This window comes from Struthio camelus, chromosome 3 (genome assembly GCF_040807025.1).
Source record: "Struthio camelus isolate bStrCam1 chromosome 3, bStrCam1.hap1, whole genome shotgun sequence".
Taxonomy (NCBI): Eukaryota; Metazoa; Chordata; class Aves; order Struthioniformes; family Struthionidae; genus Struthio; species Struthio camelus.
Genome location: NC_090944.1, coordinates 141377976 through 141393274, shown reverse-complemented (window position 1 = coordinate 141393274; position 15299 = coordinate 141377976). Strand labels below are relative to the sequence as shown.

General features: G+C 46.0%; 1 protein-coding gene across 3 annotated transcripts in view; it reads left to right on the top strand.

The window, feature by feature from the left end:
- SPRED2 (sprouty related EVH1 domain containing 2) overlaps positions 1-15299 on the top strand; it is a 70206-nt gene that overhangs the window by 19856 nt on the left and 35051 nt on the right. The window contains exon 1 of one of the 3 annotated variants that reach the window (XM_009686918.2): positions 11958-12403. The exons of 1 other annotated variant lie outside the window; for it this stretch is intronic. In XM_009686918.2, coding sequence (XP_009685213.1) covers positions 12387-12403 — 17 coding nt within the window. In that variant the 5' untranslated portion in view covers positions 11958-12386. Of the gene's footprint in view, positions 1-11957; positions 12404-15299 lie in introns of those variants that run through there. One more of the 3 variants, XM_009686919.2, reaches the window with a different exon arrangement.

Here is a 15299-nt window from a genome sequence, read left to right as displayed (position 1 = left end):
TGCCACCCCCTTTTCCTCCTCGCGACAGTCAGATCCCTGCGGACGGCGCCGCTTGTTGCCAGGACCGCGCTGGCAGGGCCTGATGCCGTTTGCCTCAGTTCGCCACCCGAGGTGGTGTCTCCGGGGGCTCCGCAGCCCAGCTCGGGGGCAGGTGGCCTTGCACTGTTGGCTGCAGACCTTTGCTTCTTCCACGCCGGCAGGAAACCTCCACCAGCAACGCACGGATGAGCTCTGCACTGCTGCAACGCCGCTGCTGTGCCTCTAGACAAACGTAGTTTGGGAAACCTTGAAAATATCCCCAAGGTATACTAGGCAGATCTTTATTATCTGACCTAACTGCAGTTGAATTTACCACGTTGTTACTCTTGTTCGTCAGCGTCCTGGTTGAGATGTGCAAAAATGTAAACCGTGTGGCTTGGCATATTCTGTGTGCCGGCTGAATAGCGAATACTTAGTATACGATACAATATACAGATATTAATATGTCTATTCAAATGATCCGTACAATAAGCATATACAAATAGCACGTGGTTCTTCATTATACTTGGGGTATAGGTCAAATCCAAGTGCAATGCTAGCTTGATAGTACTGCTTTTTTTTTCTTTAATACAGATCATTTTCCCCATAGTTAACTAGTACAGGAGTTTAATTATATTTCCAAAGTGATGAATGCCCCAGTTGAAACTGGTTACTTCCAGGGGACAAAAAAAAAAAAAGTTCAGCTATACACAGTATTAAAGATTGAGGTGACAAGAACTTTTCTGAAGGGTAAATATTTAAACAAAGCTTTTTTGGAAGTTGCATTAAACTGCATTTCAGTAATGATGGCTTGGGAATTTTCCAGATGGGATGGAGCTTAACTCAACTCTTATACTAACTAGCATTGATTATGGGTGCACAGTGTTGACTGTAAATGGAATTACCGAGTTTTTTTCTTTCTGCGAGAAGCCCTGAGTGGAGGAGGAAGATAAGTTGCTTGAAAAAGTTTCTGGATGAGGACAAATCGATGTGGTGTCTCCTTCTCCTCTTCTCCCCCACCGCCTTAAAGGGAATAAAAATAGACCCCTGGGCAGCACTGCTTCTCGGCCTGACTCACTTGAGTAAGATAATTGACGTGCAAGCGTAACGCAAGTCCGAGGGATTCTGGTAGCGTTGCTGGGAGTTAGCACTAGGCGTTTCCAAGGAGGAAGAAAATGTGAGCGGCTCTGAGCAAAAAGTAGTCATGTCTACTCGGTTTTGGGGATTTGTGGTATTCTGGGAAGATTTGCGCCACCAACTACCTGCAGGAACAAGGCGCCAGCAGATCCCCCCCGCATCCTTGCAGGGCGTGGTAATTCAGGGTGGTGTTCGCTTCACCTTGATTTGACCAAAAGCCAAGACACGAGAAACTGCTCTTCTTGATGGTTTCTTTAGTGGCAAAACCCTTCACTTCTGGCGGTGTGACCTTAGCTGGGCATTTTGATGTGCTGAATAAATCTCCCCCCCCGGAACGGCCAGGGCCCAGAGTTTCAGTGAGTATAATGAAATAGGTATCTGCAGAGAGGGCTTTTGTCCTGCTGCTCCGTAGGTAAAATCACCAGCAAAATCGCTTGATTTGTTGGTATCACCTACAGAGTGTGGTGGATACAATGACAGGCCTCTGAATGACGTGTAGCAGCTTTAAATGAGGGGAAAAAAGAATAATAATGTTGGCTAGCTTGGCAACTCATCTGTCGTGTGCAGGATGGCCTCCGCGGACCGACAGCTCTGGGGACCTGGGCAAGGAAACTCTGCAGCTGCTTTTGTATAGAAAATAGCGCGACCTGCAGATGGAGGCTTTTGCCGGTGTCTTGAGCTTCACGAAAACAAATATTCACTCAAAATAACATTAAAAAAATAAACTTCCACTTCTTCCTGTTTTTATAGTTTGCTTATTTCCTCAGTGTCATGATTTTGTCTCCTGTACTGTAGATTATTAATCTACAGAGGATCAGGACCTTCATAGAAGTATTTCCTGTACATGTTTATCTGTCTCTTTAACAAATTAGTATCCACTTGTTCTTTTCTGAATTTTTCTGCAAATAATAGGAAACTCTCCCATAGTAATACGACATTTTGCTAGAAAAATATCTAGATGAATCATTGCCAGGGGTTAAAGTACCTTTTGTATGACTTAGTCAATGGTATCCTTTAGGACATCTGCAAGTAGCCCCAAATTCCAGAGGTCACTATCTTTGTGTTGGTTTTGGCTTAGCATTGTTTCAGCTAAACTTAATTTATCTGATTGTAAGTTGCATCTGGAGGTCTCCTGTCGAAACGTTACCTAGAATCCCAGAAAAGGGCTGCTGCCACGGCTAGAGTTTGGTCTGAGACGGCCACAGTATTTCCACGGCGTTTACTGGCAGGAAGGTGCATGCGGATGAGTGCTGGTTTGGTAAATTGAGCCCTCGCACTACCTTGTCATAATGGGATGGAGGCAGTCCTTTAAGCAGTGACGTTACTAACTTTTGTTTTGTGTAGCACCAAGCTATAGCAGCCTAGCTTGCAAATACATGCATCTCATTTTTCCTAATATGTATGTGCACATGGTGGATGGGGACTCAGCTCCTAAATTCTCCATGGACTCATAAGATGACAGTTCACATACATCTGAACAGACTAAAGTGAGGATGTGGTTTCTGTCTTCTGGTGTCCGCCACCCCAGAATTAGTGGTGTGAATGTCATGGGTGACTGGCTCCATCTGCCGTGATCGACGTGCACAGGGATGAATCATAATTTTGAATTAACTGCAACGCACAATGAAATGTTACTGGGAGGAAAGGACCTTTTGCAGGGTTGGGTTGGCCCCTGACTTTAGTAAAATGGGTGTGAGGACAGCTCACTGAGGTGTGATCCTGCAAACCACAGGAGACCACGTGCTGAACATCCTGGCTGAGGGGGTTGTGTTTCCTCGTGGAGGGCAAGATTTGTCAGCTTACAACACGGATGAAGGCTTGTAGGCCCCTGTGCTTGGTGCAAAGGAGCGTTATGGCTATGACATCAGTTCTGAAATCCATCTGTAAAACCAGTTCATTTAGCACATTGCTTGCCTCCAGCGTGGGTAGCGTATGATGGGGGCAGTCGAAGCAGCAGGTAGAGGTAAATATTCTCCAGATGGTACCGCTATTCTTTCTGGTTTTGAGGGGGGTTGTTTTTTGTTTTTTGTTTTTGTTTTTTGGGGGACAGTTGTCAAAGAACTTCCAAAGAGCAGCACAAAAGAGAAATTGGGACGGTGGCCCCCATCAAGAAGCTGGCGGTGTGGTGGGCTCTCCCACTGGGTCACACTGACTTCATAACCTTCATTCCTGCAGGGAAAAAAAAAAAAAAAACCTCATCGGAGTGGCATTTTAAGCACAACTGTGAGCAACACTGTCCCAGCCACCCACCCCAATTTCCTGGGGCCGGGCCCATAAGGCGGTTGTGCCTGGAGCCCGTCTCATCTTCCCAGGCTGAGCTGATGCCGAGGTGCCACCACAACCTGCCAGTTTAAAGCCAGCGGGGAGCGATTCTGCCTCCAAATGCCAAGACGGCCAGAGAAGCCGCGTTTCGGAGCCCAAACGTAAGAAGCCCACAGAAATGGGGAGAAGATTCCTGAAGTATCCGTGCAGTTAGGTGAATGCCGTTTTGGGATGAGTAGCTGGCTTTCTGCCTAGACTTTCTATTTTGAATGGAACTCTTGTCATCTGACTTTATCGTTAAATCCATTGAAGCGGGGTTGATCTATTATGCCTCCAGTAACTCGCGCTACTGCTGGCAACACGTTGGGCTTCCATGGCATGTGCTGAATTATATCAGTCACAGAATCACAGAATGGTTTAGGTTGGAAGATCATCTAGCCCCCCCCTCCCTGCTGGGGATATCAGTATCCCCAGCATCTCAACGGCATCAGCTTGTTTACTCCTCCAAGGCCCTCCCTACAGTGGAGAAAACACGGATTTGGCAGCCTACCTTGTCATGGTGCTAATTCTAATAAAAGGGCATCCCAGGATGAAAAGGCGGCTTGCTCATCTGTCCCTCCTTCTGTAGTTCCTGATCTTTTCCTAGTGCCAAACACCTCCAGCTTCTCCCGTTACAGTGAAATCTGCTTTGAGGCACAGGGTGGACTTCTGATACGGCAGAGGGCAGCTGAGGGTGATCTGTCACGCCTGAGCATGGCAGATGTCTGTTCATCTGTAAAGTGTTTTCTTGTTTTATTTTAAAGGTTGTGACCTTCTGAATAGCCCCTTTGCCCATCCCGCAGATTAGCATTGGAAATAACACTTGATCAGACTCGAAGTGATGCCTTTTCTTTTTTTCTTCTTTTTTTTTTTGGGGGGGGGGGAGGGGGGCGGACATTCCTATCAGCAGATAATTTGAGATTTCTCACGGTGGCATGAATTGTTGCGAGAAGCTTCTCTTCGATTTGCTTGTTGGTAATGCATACGTATTGCTGTTGCGCTACTGCAGCAAAAGCCCAGCAGTGTTTTCCCTCAATACCCGTTCCTGGTGGAGAGCAAAGCCTTGCATGACCGTCTTGGCATGCTGCGCTTCCACAGCAGCTTCGATTCGGAGCCAAAACATCCTGTTCACGTCCCCGGCATGGGACTCCCATCTGTTTACACGAAGGCACCATGGTATTTGCAGCGCTCGCTGCTGCTAGATCAGCCTTTAGGAAGATTTTTTGTTGTTGTTTATTTTCCATATTTTAGTCTGACGAGGCTGGTCGCTTCTTTGGGGGTTGTTTGCTCTTCAGCAGCGCGCTGAGGAATACGGCCATTATGTGCCTCCCCCGCCAGGTTGTTGTAAATTCGGATGCGATTCATCCTAGCGCTGGTACCGAACCATCTTCTCGTGCATGCTGCTGGGGGTAAACCATGCAAGGAGCCTTTTAGAGTAGACCTACCCATCTACCAAAATCTCCCTTCTAGATTTTCTCCAGCTCCAAGATATTAAAGGGTAAGTTCTAAACAAAGAAACTTGTACATTGATAATATAATTGGATGAAGCCACCCTAAAAACAAAAAAAAGTTATTAGATTGTGCATCCAGGGATAATCCTGCACTTCCTGAAAAAAAAAGCTGTTGAATTTTGTGTTCTGGATAAACTGCAGTTAAAACCTCAGTTAAATCTGGGTTTCAAGGGGAAAAACAGGCTATTTGGGACTGAGATAAACACTTGTGGTTCCATTATCACGTGCTAAACATGCAGAGTGGATGTAACATGGCTTGAGAAGCTGAAAAATAAGTGGAAAGTTGAAAAAATCAGGGTAAATCTTGTTCCCTCCCTCCTAAGCATTACCCTAATAGTACGTTTGTGGGAGCGGAGGGTGAGTTTTGCTCAAAGATAAAAGGTGACCACTTTCTTCCCACAGATCTTTAGTTCGAGAAGGATAAAATTGCTTTTCATCATGAGCGTTCGTTTTCTGTTTTGACGTTCTTAAACTTTTTTGGAGGGGTTAAAAGCATGCTTAAATGCAGTGCCGTGGCCTGGAGTACAAATGGACTTGCATAAGCTGTTGCTAGATGTTTTCCAACCTGGTGTATTTTCCTTGTCAGCTGTGCTGGGCATCGATGCTTCTCCTGGTATGCGCTGATAAAACCGTAACGTTGCGGGTCCTGGCCGATACTCGGAAAGAGCAATAGGATTACCCTGATGTGGGCTCAGCTGCTAACATTTTGCCATATGTGAAAAAAATCTTGCCAGTACTACATTCAGCTGGTACTCCAGACCACCGTATGTACCAAAATTTAAAATAGTTGTCTATTGAAACGGAGCGTAGGTGATATTAAGCCATTAAATGAGAATGAAACTTGTAACTGGGTAGGAAGAGAGGCATGCAAGTGGCTGCAGCTTGAGGAAACGCTTGTTTGTTTGTTTTTTGAAGGCCATTCTCCTTCAGAAGGGAAGGGAAGGCAGAAATGTAAACAGGAAAGCCCATCGCAGTGAGAACAAACTCTGCGTTAGTCGATGCACACAGTCAACTGGAGGAAACTAAAGGTATTGGTGAGAAATCCCAGGCTACTATAGGACTTGAACAAACAAAACCAGCAGGGAGCTGAGAAGTAGTTAGTGCTGGACATCCAGCTACAGGGCAGGCAACGGTGGAGCCTTGGGTACTCTGTGCGGAAACGGAGGAAACTTGTGCAGTGGCATTTAGGTGCTCAACAAGAGGCAGACTGCTAGGATCACAGATCTCAATTAACCATAAAATAGTTCCTACGCTATTAAAGAGGCAAGGCGGAACGGTAAGCATCAAGTGTCCAGAAAGAGCTGGACAAGGTACATTCGGAGGGAGAGATAATGTTTTACTAATACTTAAAGGGTAAACAGAGCGAGCCTGAAAGGTCAAGCTGGTTAGCTGAAGTCGGGCCACGGTAGAAGGGCGAGGTGGCTGAGCGGAGGTGCTGTCAGCAGCGGCTGGGGGATATTAGCTCAGAGCTGGGCAACGTGGCCTGGTGGGAATTTGCTGTGAATCGAGCAACGTAGGGGAATAAAGGTGTGACGGCGAGGTGACGCTCTCCTCTCAGCCTGCTGCGTTTCGCTACCTTTGCACACGCTGTTGGCAAAGCGCCCCACGTTCTGCTGTCGGCCCTTCCCAAAACGTGGTGCCAGCCCTCAGAAAAGAGCGGTGGGAATTGTTTGAAATTCAAGAAAGTACGCTTGGTTGTGAAAAACTGGAGATAGGCAGCCTCTTCAGTTTTTGTAAGAGGAGCGAGGGTACACGTGATCAGTCTGGGAGGGCTTGCACGGGGAAAACCTTATCCTATAGAAAGGGCAAGCAAAGAGTCAGTAGTTAGAAGTTAAAAGAGGATTCACGCTTTAAAAAACGTTGTCATAGGAACGTTGTGGATTCTTCATCACTTGAGATCTTCCGTTGCAGATAAACAAGACTAAAGCGTCTGCTAGACTAGACCGTCTGGATTAAAGCTAAAATTAAACAAAAGTTTGATTCAAGAGTAACCAAGTCAGGTTCTTTAACCTGTGTTACAGGTGGTCGGTCTTCCTCACGTCTTTCTGATGGGGTTAGATCTGTGGATCCATCCATACTTGTGATTGATCTCGGCTTGTGCGGGTCACGAGCTCTTGAGGCAGATGACTTCAAAGAAGCCATTAGCCTGGCTGTTGAGCGCTACTGTCGGTGCAGTCCAGGAGGTTTCGACACCGGGGCAAGAAAAACGTTGAACTAAGTTATCATGTGAACTGAATATTTAAGTGTAAAAAAAGGAGGGAGAAGGGTCTTGTGTTTTTACCGACAGCTGAGGAGAAAATCAAAATTCACCCTCTTGCCCCAGCGTAATGCAGAGTCCACATTACACGTGTGCAAAGTACATTTTTAGATTTCCTGTGTTGTGTTTCAGCTGTTTGTCCATACACCAATTAGGCAATACACAAGGAGAGTTTAATTAGGAGAAAAGCACACGAGGCTCTTTCGGTGCCGAGGGCCTTGGCGTCTGTCATTCGGGTAGCATCCCTTATGTTAGTGGATGTTTCTTTGGAAGCTAGTAAGGCGCTCTCGGTGCCTTTCCTTTGATCTGACTGCAGGAAAATTAAATCCACATGGCCTCCACCAGGAACCTTGCTGCATGCTCGGAAATACCCATCTATGCTGGGATTAGTTTTTACTGTCATCCATATGTACAAAGGTTCATTCAACTATAAAAGCCACTTGTCTGCCAAAGGGCTACACTTTAAAACACCCCAAAAAGAAAAACGGTTGTTACAAGTTGTCAGTCATACTGAGTTGGCCTTTCTGAAGTGATATATAGAGAAATGCCTTGGTTTGCACAGTTTGAAATGGCAAAGAAATGTTGCCTCCCATGTGCGTTGCTGGTTTAGCATCTCCTTATTTTATAAAAGGATTTCACCTCCAGCAAGACCTGGAATTGTGCTCAGATATATGTAAGGACCTACAGTGAGTGCAGTAGTCCACGCTCGGGTGATAGCTTCGTAACGGAGCCCTTGGGCTGGAAGGCAGTAGCTGCCAGGCACGGTCACTGGGAGCTGTGGGAGCTGTGGACAGCACGACTCGCCCACCTTGCTGCTGGTTTGCAGCTTCCTGAAACCAAATGTAAAAAGAAAAAGGGAAGGATCCTGACTATTTCTGGTCAGGTGGTGGCTACAGCAGATTAAATACCGCAATTTTTTCTATTTTTCCAGAAATGCTCCAGCCCTGCCCCTTACAGCCCATTTGTGGCCCAGTAGATCCCTTGACTGCATTTGGAAATTGTGTGTGAGACTTACCATTTAATGCATGTAAGGGATTTGCTGTGCTACATCTGAAAGAAGAGCTATTTAGCTGAACTTTTTTAACAGTGTCTTGTGTTTTGCGCTGGCGGAGGGGTACAGCACAGTCGAGCCTTACTCCTCGTTTGTGGAGGAAAAAAGGGAAAGCAAGGTACGTCGTAGGGAAGGAGGGGGATTTCAGTGCTCCTCTGAGTGCCCAGTGGTGAGGTTTTCAGCAGCCCCAAGCACAGCATAAAATGGCTGAAATCATTCCTGAGGATCAGCTTTTATACCCTTTCTCCCATTTTTGCTGTGGTCTCATCTCTTCCCTGCAACGTGGCTGCGTTCAAGAAAACATTGTGGGCAACGAGGACGGTGTGAATGGAACCAGCAGCTCTGAAACGCTAGTCAGAAAAGCTGGACGGACCATGTCTATAAAGTCTTTTTCTTTTTTTTTTTTTTCTTTTTTCCAGCTAAATCAAACACAGAGAAAAACAACCATCTTCTCCCCTCAGAAGGCACAATAAGCGACGTTTGTCGCTATGCTTCAGCTCTAGCAGTACTGCTATAGGGAATCCTGAAGCCTGCAACTAAGATAGCGTTAACGTAGCTCGCGTGGTGCTCCCGGAAGATGCGGCGTTACGAGTTTCGCCATGCCGAATACAGACCTCAGACGGGGGATACTTGAAGCCTAGGCTGGGCTGAAATGGTGTGCTGTCACGTCTTTTTTGCATGGTTCCCCAAGCTATTGGTCCTGCCATGAACACGTTCATGTTGTGCTGTTGAAGTTCAGCCTGTTAAAATGACTAACATAAAGGGGGCGATGGGCTCTCGTTCCCTTAACGGCAACTACTCCCACAGCTAGAGTAGAAATCGGCTCCTCTTGCTCAGACCCCGCTCTCAGCTCTTTCCTTAGAGCTGGCCAGTGGACAGTAGATACACCGCCATGTTGGCTCTCCAGTTGCAAAGCGCACTTGAATTTTCAAAGAGCAAAACCTTGCAGCAGTCTGTATCCCACTTGACGCTGGGGAAAATGTTCCTGTATAGCACAGTCACTCGCAGGAAATACTCAGAAGTACTGGAGGATGTTTCATGTAGCACCAAGCTAGCAGAGGTCGGTGTGCTACAGCAGGCTTGGGCAGGGCAGGATTTAAATAAAAAAATCAAACTGCAGCAGGATTGCCAAACTGGGAGCTGAAGTTTGTTAGCACAGCCTGAAGTTTAAAGAACCTTTGACAAAATGAGAACCCGGCCAGTGATTCAGTTGATGCTTACAAATATCCTGTGACTTGATATCGGCTTCCTTTTGGAGAAGACGTTTGGGAGTTGGACTTGAGGCGAAATAAATTGGGTAGTTCTGCTTCTTTTCGATTGGTGGGCTCATGCGCTAATGTCTTGGTAGGGACAGAAAGCCAGGGCGTGAGCTCCTTCAGCCGTTTCCCACATGGACCAAGCGCTCTGTAACACTTAGAAGAGCTTCTTTGTGTGCTGTGTTTTTCACATGTGCAAGCAAAGCTTTTCTCCTTAGCTTCCCCTGGTCCTGGCACAGCAGTAAAACAAGCAACTTTGCCCCAAAAAGTCCAAGTCTTGGCCTAAGCCACCTGTGTGAGCAGTTACCAAGCAGCAGCGAGTGCGCTATAAAACAGTGTGTGAACTTTCCCCACTGTGCCTTTCGGTGTTGACCTGCCTTGATGTCTCCAGCGTGACAGACAGCACTGATACCAGTTTCCATGAGCCACCTTATGCTACCGCTCCGTCCTGGGTCACCCGTGCCCTAGCCACAGCCTGGATTTTGAGTTTGGTACAAGGTAGTGTCTCTTAATGGACCAGTCCATGGAGCAGTGGGAAGGCAAGAAAATGGGCAGGCTTTGGAGAGGTGTAGACGCTTAAGCTGTGTTTTCAAGATGTGATTGCAACAGGGTTGAGTCAAAGACAGTTGTCTATGCTAGGAGCCTAGTTTCATCTTCCCTCGGGAGAAGAACTCTAGAAACTGGACTTGCAGCAAAATGGGCTAGGTATCTGTATGTGACTTTCCTGGCTGACATGCTTTGGACTTGTTTGCTCCCTTCTTGCTACAGACAGCAGAGGACTGTATGAGAATTTGACAATAAAAGCAGTGCTGCTACAGAGCTTAACGAGGAAAGTAGGGTAGCAAGTTGTATCCTTGTACATACTCGTAGGACTGGCTATGAAGTGGAGCTATATATTTTAAAAGTATGCATATATATATATATATATATATATATATATATATATATATATAAAATTATATATATAAAATTGACTGCTTGGATATCAAGGTACACTGACCAGCTAGTGAGTTGTCCAGTGATCCCAAATTTATGTTTCCACCGAAGCATAGTACCAGTTGCACATTAAATTAAGGGCCTTTTTATGTTGCGTATTGAACTTGAAGGAGGGTAAACACAGCTGTCGCTTGATCCCCCTCTGACAAACTTAAAATGCCGTCTCCTGACTTGAGCGAGGCTTTGGGCTATAGCTGAATTCCATCCTTGCTACAAAACACAACCGAGTTGTGAATAGGTCCCTCCAGCTACAGCCAGTCCTACAGCTCGCAGGATACTGTGGTGGAGAATGAAGCAAATGCTGCTTCTCTCCAGACTTGCTCCCTGGTTTCTCATCGTGGTCCTGGCTTTTTCGTTTGCCCTTTGTGAAAGCTTTCGTCCACGCATTGAAACAGAGTTCAAGCCTCAGTGGTTTCAGGCTCGGTATTTCAGTGGTTCAAACTTGGCGTTTTCAGGAACGTACGTGATTTGGTGGATATGGTGTCCGTAAAATTGTGCTTCCTTCCCTCCTCGGCATCCTATTTTCCTAAAGGAAACTTTTGTGCAGTGTGACTTCAGCCACTTTTCCCAGTCCTGAGAAAAAGTGATTTTTGCCTCTCAAATGTATTTTAAACGGTTAGGATTTGAGAAACCCAAAGCAGCTAAGCCTATAAGCACCAAAATTGGCTTTCTTCCCCCCTCTGGTTTAATCATCAGTGTAAAGTAGTTCAGAAACTGGGCAAGTATTTTTAGAAGTTTTGTTCTCAGGGTCGCAGTGCCACAATTGCGTTCTTGCTGTTTGTGCTAAGGCGATGTTTTTGCTTTAAAAACGGGGAGGGAATTTAGGGAAGATCATACACCTTGGGGAGGAGGAGCTGAGTGGGTACATAGTTAATGAGAGCAGTTGTGAAAATCTTTTAAATAGTGAGACCTACTGCCTGAAGCGAAGTAGGTGCCTAAGGACTTCTCTCTATCAATGCTTCACGGGTCGCTTGGGTTGTGTGTGCCATTTCCGAGTGTACGTATATACGTACCTCACTGTGTCCATACAATATGATGTTTAAGACCTAAAAGCACCAGGAATAGCGTCCATCCGGATAGCAACTTCAGGGGGATGCCCTGAGCTTGCCCATGCCTTGACCTTATGCTAATTCCAGCTTTTGGGCGAGGAGCTCTCCCTGATCCTTGCAGATGTAGTATGCGCGTTCGCTAGCCCGGTCGCGAGGCGCACTGCAAGTATTTAAACCCCTATTAAAATGCGTAACGTAGACAGGCTTTCTGGGAGGTTTGAGTGCTTCTTGCAGACTACGGAGCTGTTTGAACTCCGGGTGCAGGCTCAGTGCGCTGGGAACGCTGCGCTAGCAACTTCCCTGGAGTAAAGTGCAGCCGGGGTTACCCGAGAGATTACACCTGCTCTCAACTTTGAACCCGTTTGCAGCGCCGGCTGATATAACTGCGATATAACTGAGGATTTGATGCAACTTCCGCTGGCTGTAGCAGCGTGGTTTCTTGGAGAGCCATTTTTAAATAGCTGCGTTATGAGTTTATGGCAGTTATAATATATATATATATATTTGTAAGCCTATAAGCAGGGTGGGGAAGCGGGGATCTTTGGTCAGTTCGTGTGCCTGTGTTCAGAGAAGGAGGATGTTGAAAATGAGTAATGATCCGCCAGGCCTGTAATATGCAGAATAACTGGGGGATGACTCATGCCGTACAATGCAGTATATCCGTCAAGGAGACTGAATCATCCATGGGGGGAAGCCACTTTTCAGCAGCCAGCTGGTACTCAGGTCAGCAAAAGACGATCCATTTTATCGGGAGGTTTGTAGTGGCAATAATGGTAAGGCAGAGCAATCCGGGGACAAAATGTAGAGGAAATGGCATCCCCTAGCAGGTACATGGGCTCTTTTTGCTGTACGTGATCTCTTTTTTTTTTCATTCTTTCCCCCCCACAACCCCTCCCCGCCGCCGCCTCCCCCCATCTACCTCCACAACCCTTCTGAATCTTTCCTAAATCTGCGTATAATTTATCAGTGGATATGTATGACTTCTGTGGAACACAGGCTTTCTGGTATGGTTGCATGTCCTTTTTTTTTTTTTTTTTTCCCAAAAGTAGTGGTTTTAATGTGCACCCTTTCTTAAGTACTGCTTGGAAAATAGATGCTGCCTGGGAAGCAATGTCCCTTGGTTGCTGTCCCTCGATAGGGACGGTTATTTGTGTGCGTTTGTGAGCGTGGGGGGGATTGAAGAGAGGTGGAAGGCAATCTGAATGTGCATGCTGGTTTTGATATAATTAGAAATGCATTTTTTTTTAATGCATTTGCTTGGCAAAAGATGAAAACACTTGAGATTTAGAACGTAGTTATCATGCTTCTCCCACCCCCCCCCACCCCTCGCTTTTGTGAAACAGATTCAGCTTGAGTTGAATTGTATAGACCTTTTTGCCTTTGCAAAATATCATCACCTTTCGGTCTTTGGAGTTGTATCAGACATGTCGCTGAAGATGTTTACCGGGGGAGAAATACAGTTGCGTTCTTCACTCATCAAAATGGAGCAGAAAGAAAAAAAAAAAGCAAATTGCTTAGGGTGGGCAAGCTTTGAGGGGTTCCTTTTGTGTCTTTTTTTTGTTTTTTTTTTTTTTAGTTTTACCTTGTAAACTTTGAGTTTTTTAGGAATGTTGCCTGTGTGTGCATGTGTATATAATATACCGTATTGTCATGTTCTGGAGTATCAGGTATTGCTCCTTATTGCGTTAGTTGCGTTATTTGCACTCGCACCGTAACATAGCTGCGTTAGGACCTGTAGCTCTTAATCTGAGAAGCAGAAAGACGGGTGGGAGCGATGGCGTAGCTCACCTGGCTGCCGAGCTTGGCATCACCCCGGGCAGGGCGAGAGCCGGCAGGCGACAAGCACGAGCTCACCGGCTGGCGAGAAGGGCCGTGCGGGAACGGCACAGGCCCGTGAATCAGTTGAATGGATTTCTCCATGACGTTCCTCTGAAATTTTTGGCAAGCGGTATCAAATCTCTAGTCCCATTTTGCACAGTCAGGAGAGGGATAAAACTTGCTGTAAAGCTGGAATGTAGTTGCTGTGCTTTATTCCTGATTTTTGCCAAATATCAGCTTTCATTAGCTTGCATAGGATGACTATAATAGAGTGTTTCACATCAGTATATGTTAGAAAAAAAATTAGGATGAAACTGTTTTTTTTTTAAACCAATTCAGCATGCAGATCTCATGCAACTACCTGTTTGACTGGATATGCACTTTTTGCTTATCTTGCATGCGATATAAAACAAATACCATCTGTCATGCAATAACAACTTCCTTTCTCATTACAGTAAATGATAATATTAATTAGCTTTTCTTGTAATCTGTTACTATATTGCAGTCTTACATAAAAATGCTAGGACTTGAGTGTGCAACTTTTGTCTGTCCTGTATGCGTATTTAATGTGCTGCAGGGTAAATCATTCAAATATATTATCATGTTAAACTGGTTTTTTTTGTGTTGCTATTCCTTAAAACTTTCCAAGACGTACTGTTGTGTACAACCATAATGATTTATCGCATAATTGAGCTATTAAACAATTTTGAAGAAAATCTATTTTTTTTAGCTAATTTACAGTCACTGGCAAACAAGCTGCCCTGCAGCGTTGACATGAGACTGGTTCTAAGCTAGCTCAATAATCCCTTGGAAAGGAGGGTCACAGCGAACTGGGAGTTTTCATCCACACCAAGAGGGACCATTGCTCATCCAATAGTTGTCTTTTGCGTGTATCCTAATGGTGCTGTGGCTGTCTAAGAGAAATTGGGACAGACTGGCCTGTAAAGACTATGCAGTTTTTTCAAAACAGCAATCTTCAAGTATTTTTGTAACATCTTTTGCTGTGGATTTTGATAGCTCTTCATCTAGCTCAGTTTCAGCAATGTTCCACATAGATGCTTCAACGCAGCCACTAAGGGTAAACTAATCTAGCTGCTGTTACAGAATTTCATGTTAATTCAGTACTGTTTGTGTAGTAAGCTAATTTCTTGAGAAATCCCTTAAAATCCATGGAACTGAGGTTTCTCCATCAACGGATCTCTGCTTGTCCTTCAGCATACTCGCTGCCTGCCTTCTTAAAAAAGCTGTTAGTCGATTTATTGGGGTTTTACCTACGTATAGAAGACTCTGTTGGGATAGCCCTGTTGCAAGCCTCGTGCCGAAGGAAGGGCGATACTAGCTGCAAACGGTTTTCGTGCAGCTGAGACTCCGAATGAGGTAAGCGGCACTGGCAAGAGGACTTCTCGGTTGCCCTCAGCACACAGCTTTTTGCCACCTTTGCTTTGCCAACAAAACTTTAAGTGCAAACTGAGCCGGAGGCTAAAATTTTCAGGGTGGGAGGGGAATATCTGCATGCATCGCAGACATGAAAGCGTGCGTTTCGGTTTTAAGTTCAATTTAAGCGGTATGTAGGAAGGGCCAGGTCCGAACTTGCAGGCAGCGGTGGCCAAGGGGAGGGTTGCCCCGCTGGCGTAGGCGCTCCTGGAAACGCCGGCGGCCGACGGGGAGGTTGTGCTCGCCGAATTGCAGTCGTTGCCCTGGGGCCCTCCGTTCCCAGCCGGCCGCGCACAGCTGGTTTTATAGCGCGGGGGCCATAACCAGCGAGGGGGAGACGGACAAAACCCATCTTGCTGCCCAGCGCAGCGCAGCCAAATTAGCCTGGCTGTCGCAGAGCACAGCGGCACGGGTGCACCCGCGTCTCTCTTAAAGACGATGTTTCTCGCGGCTACACCGGTGCAAACACCC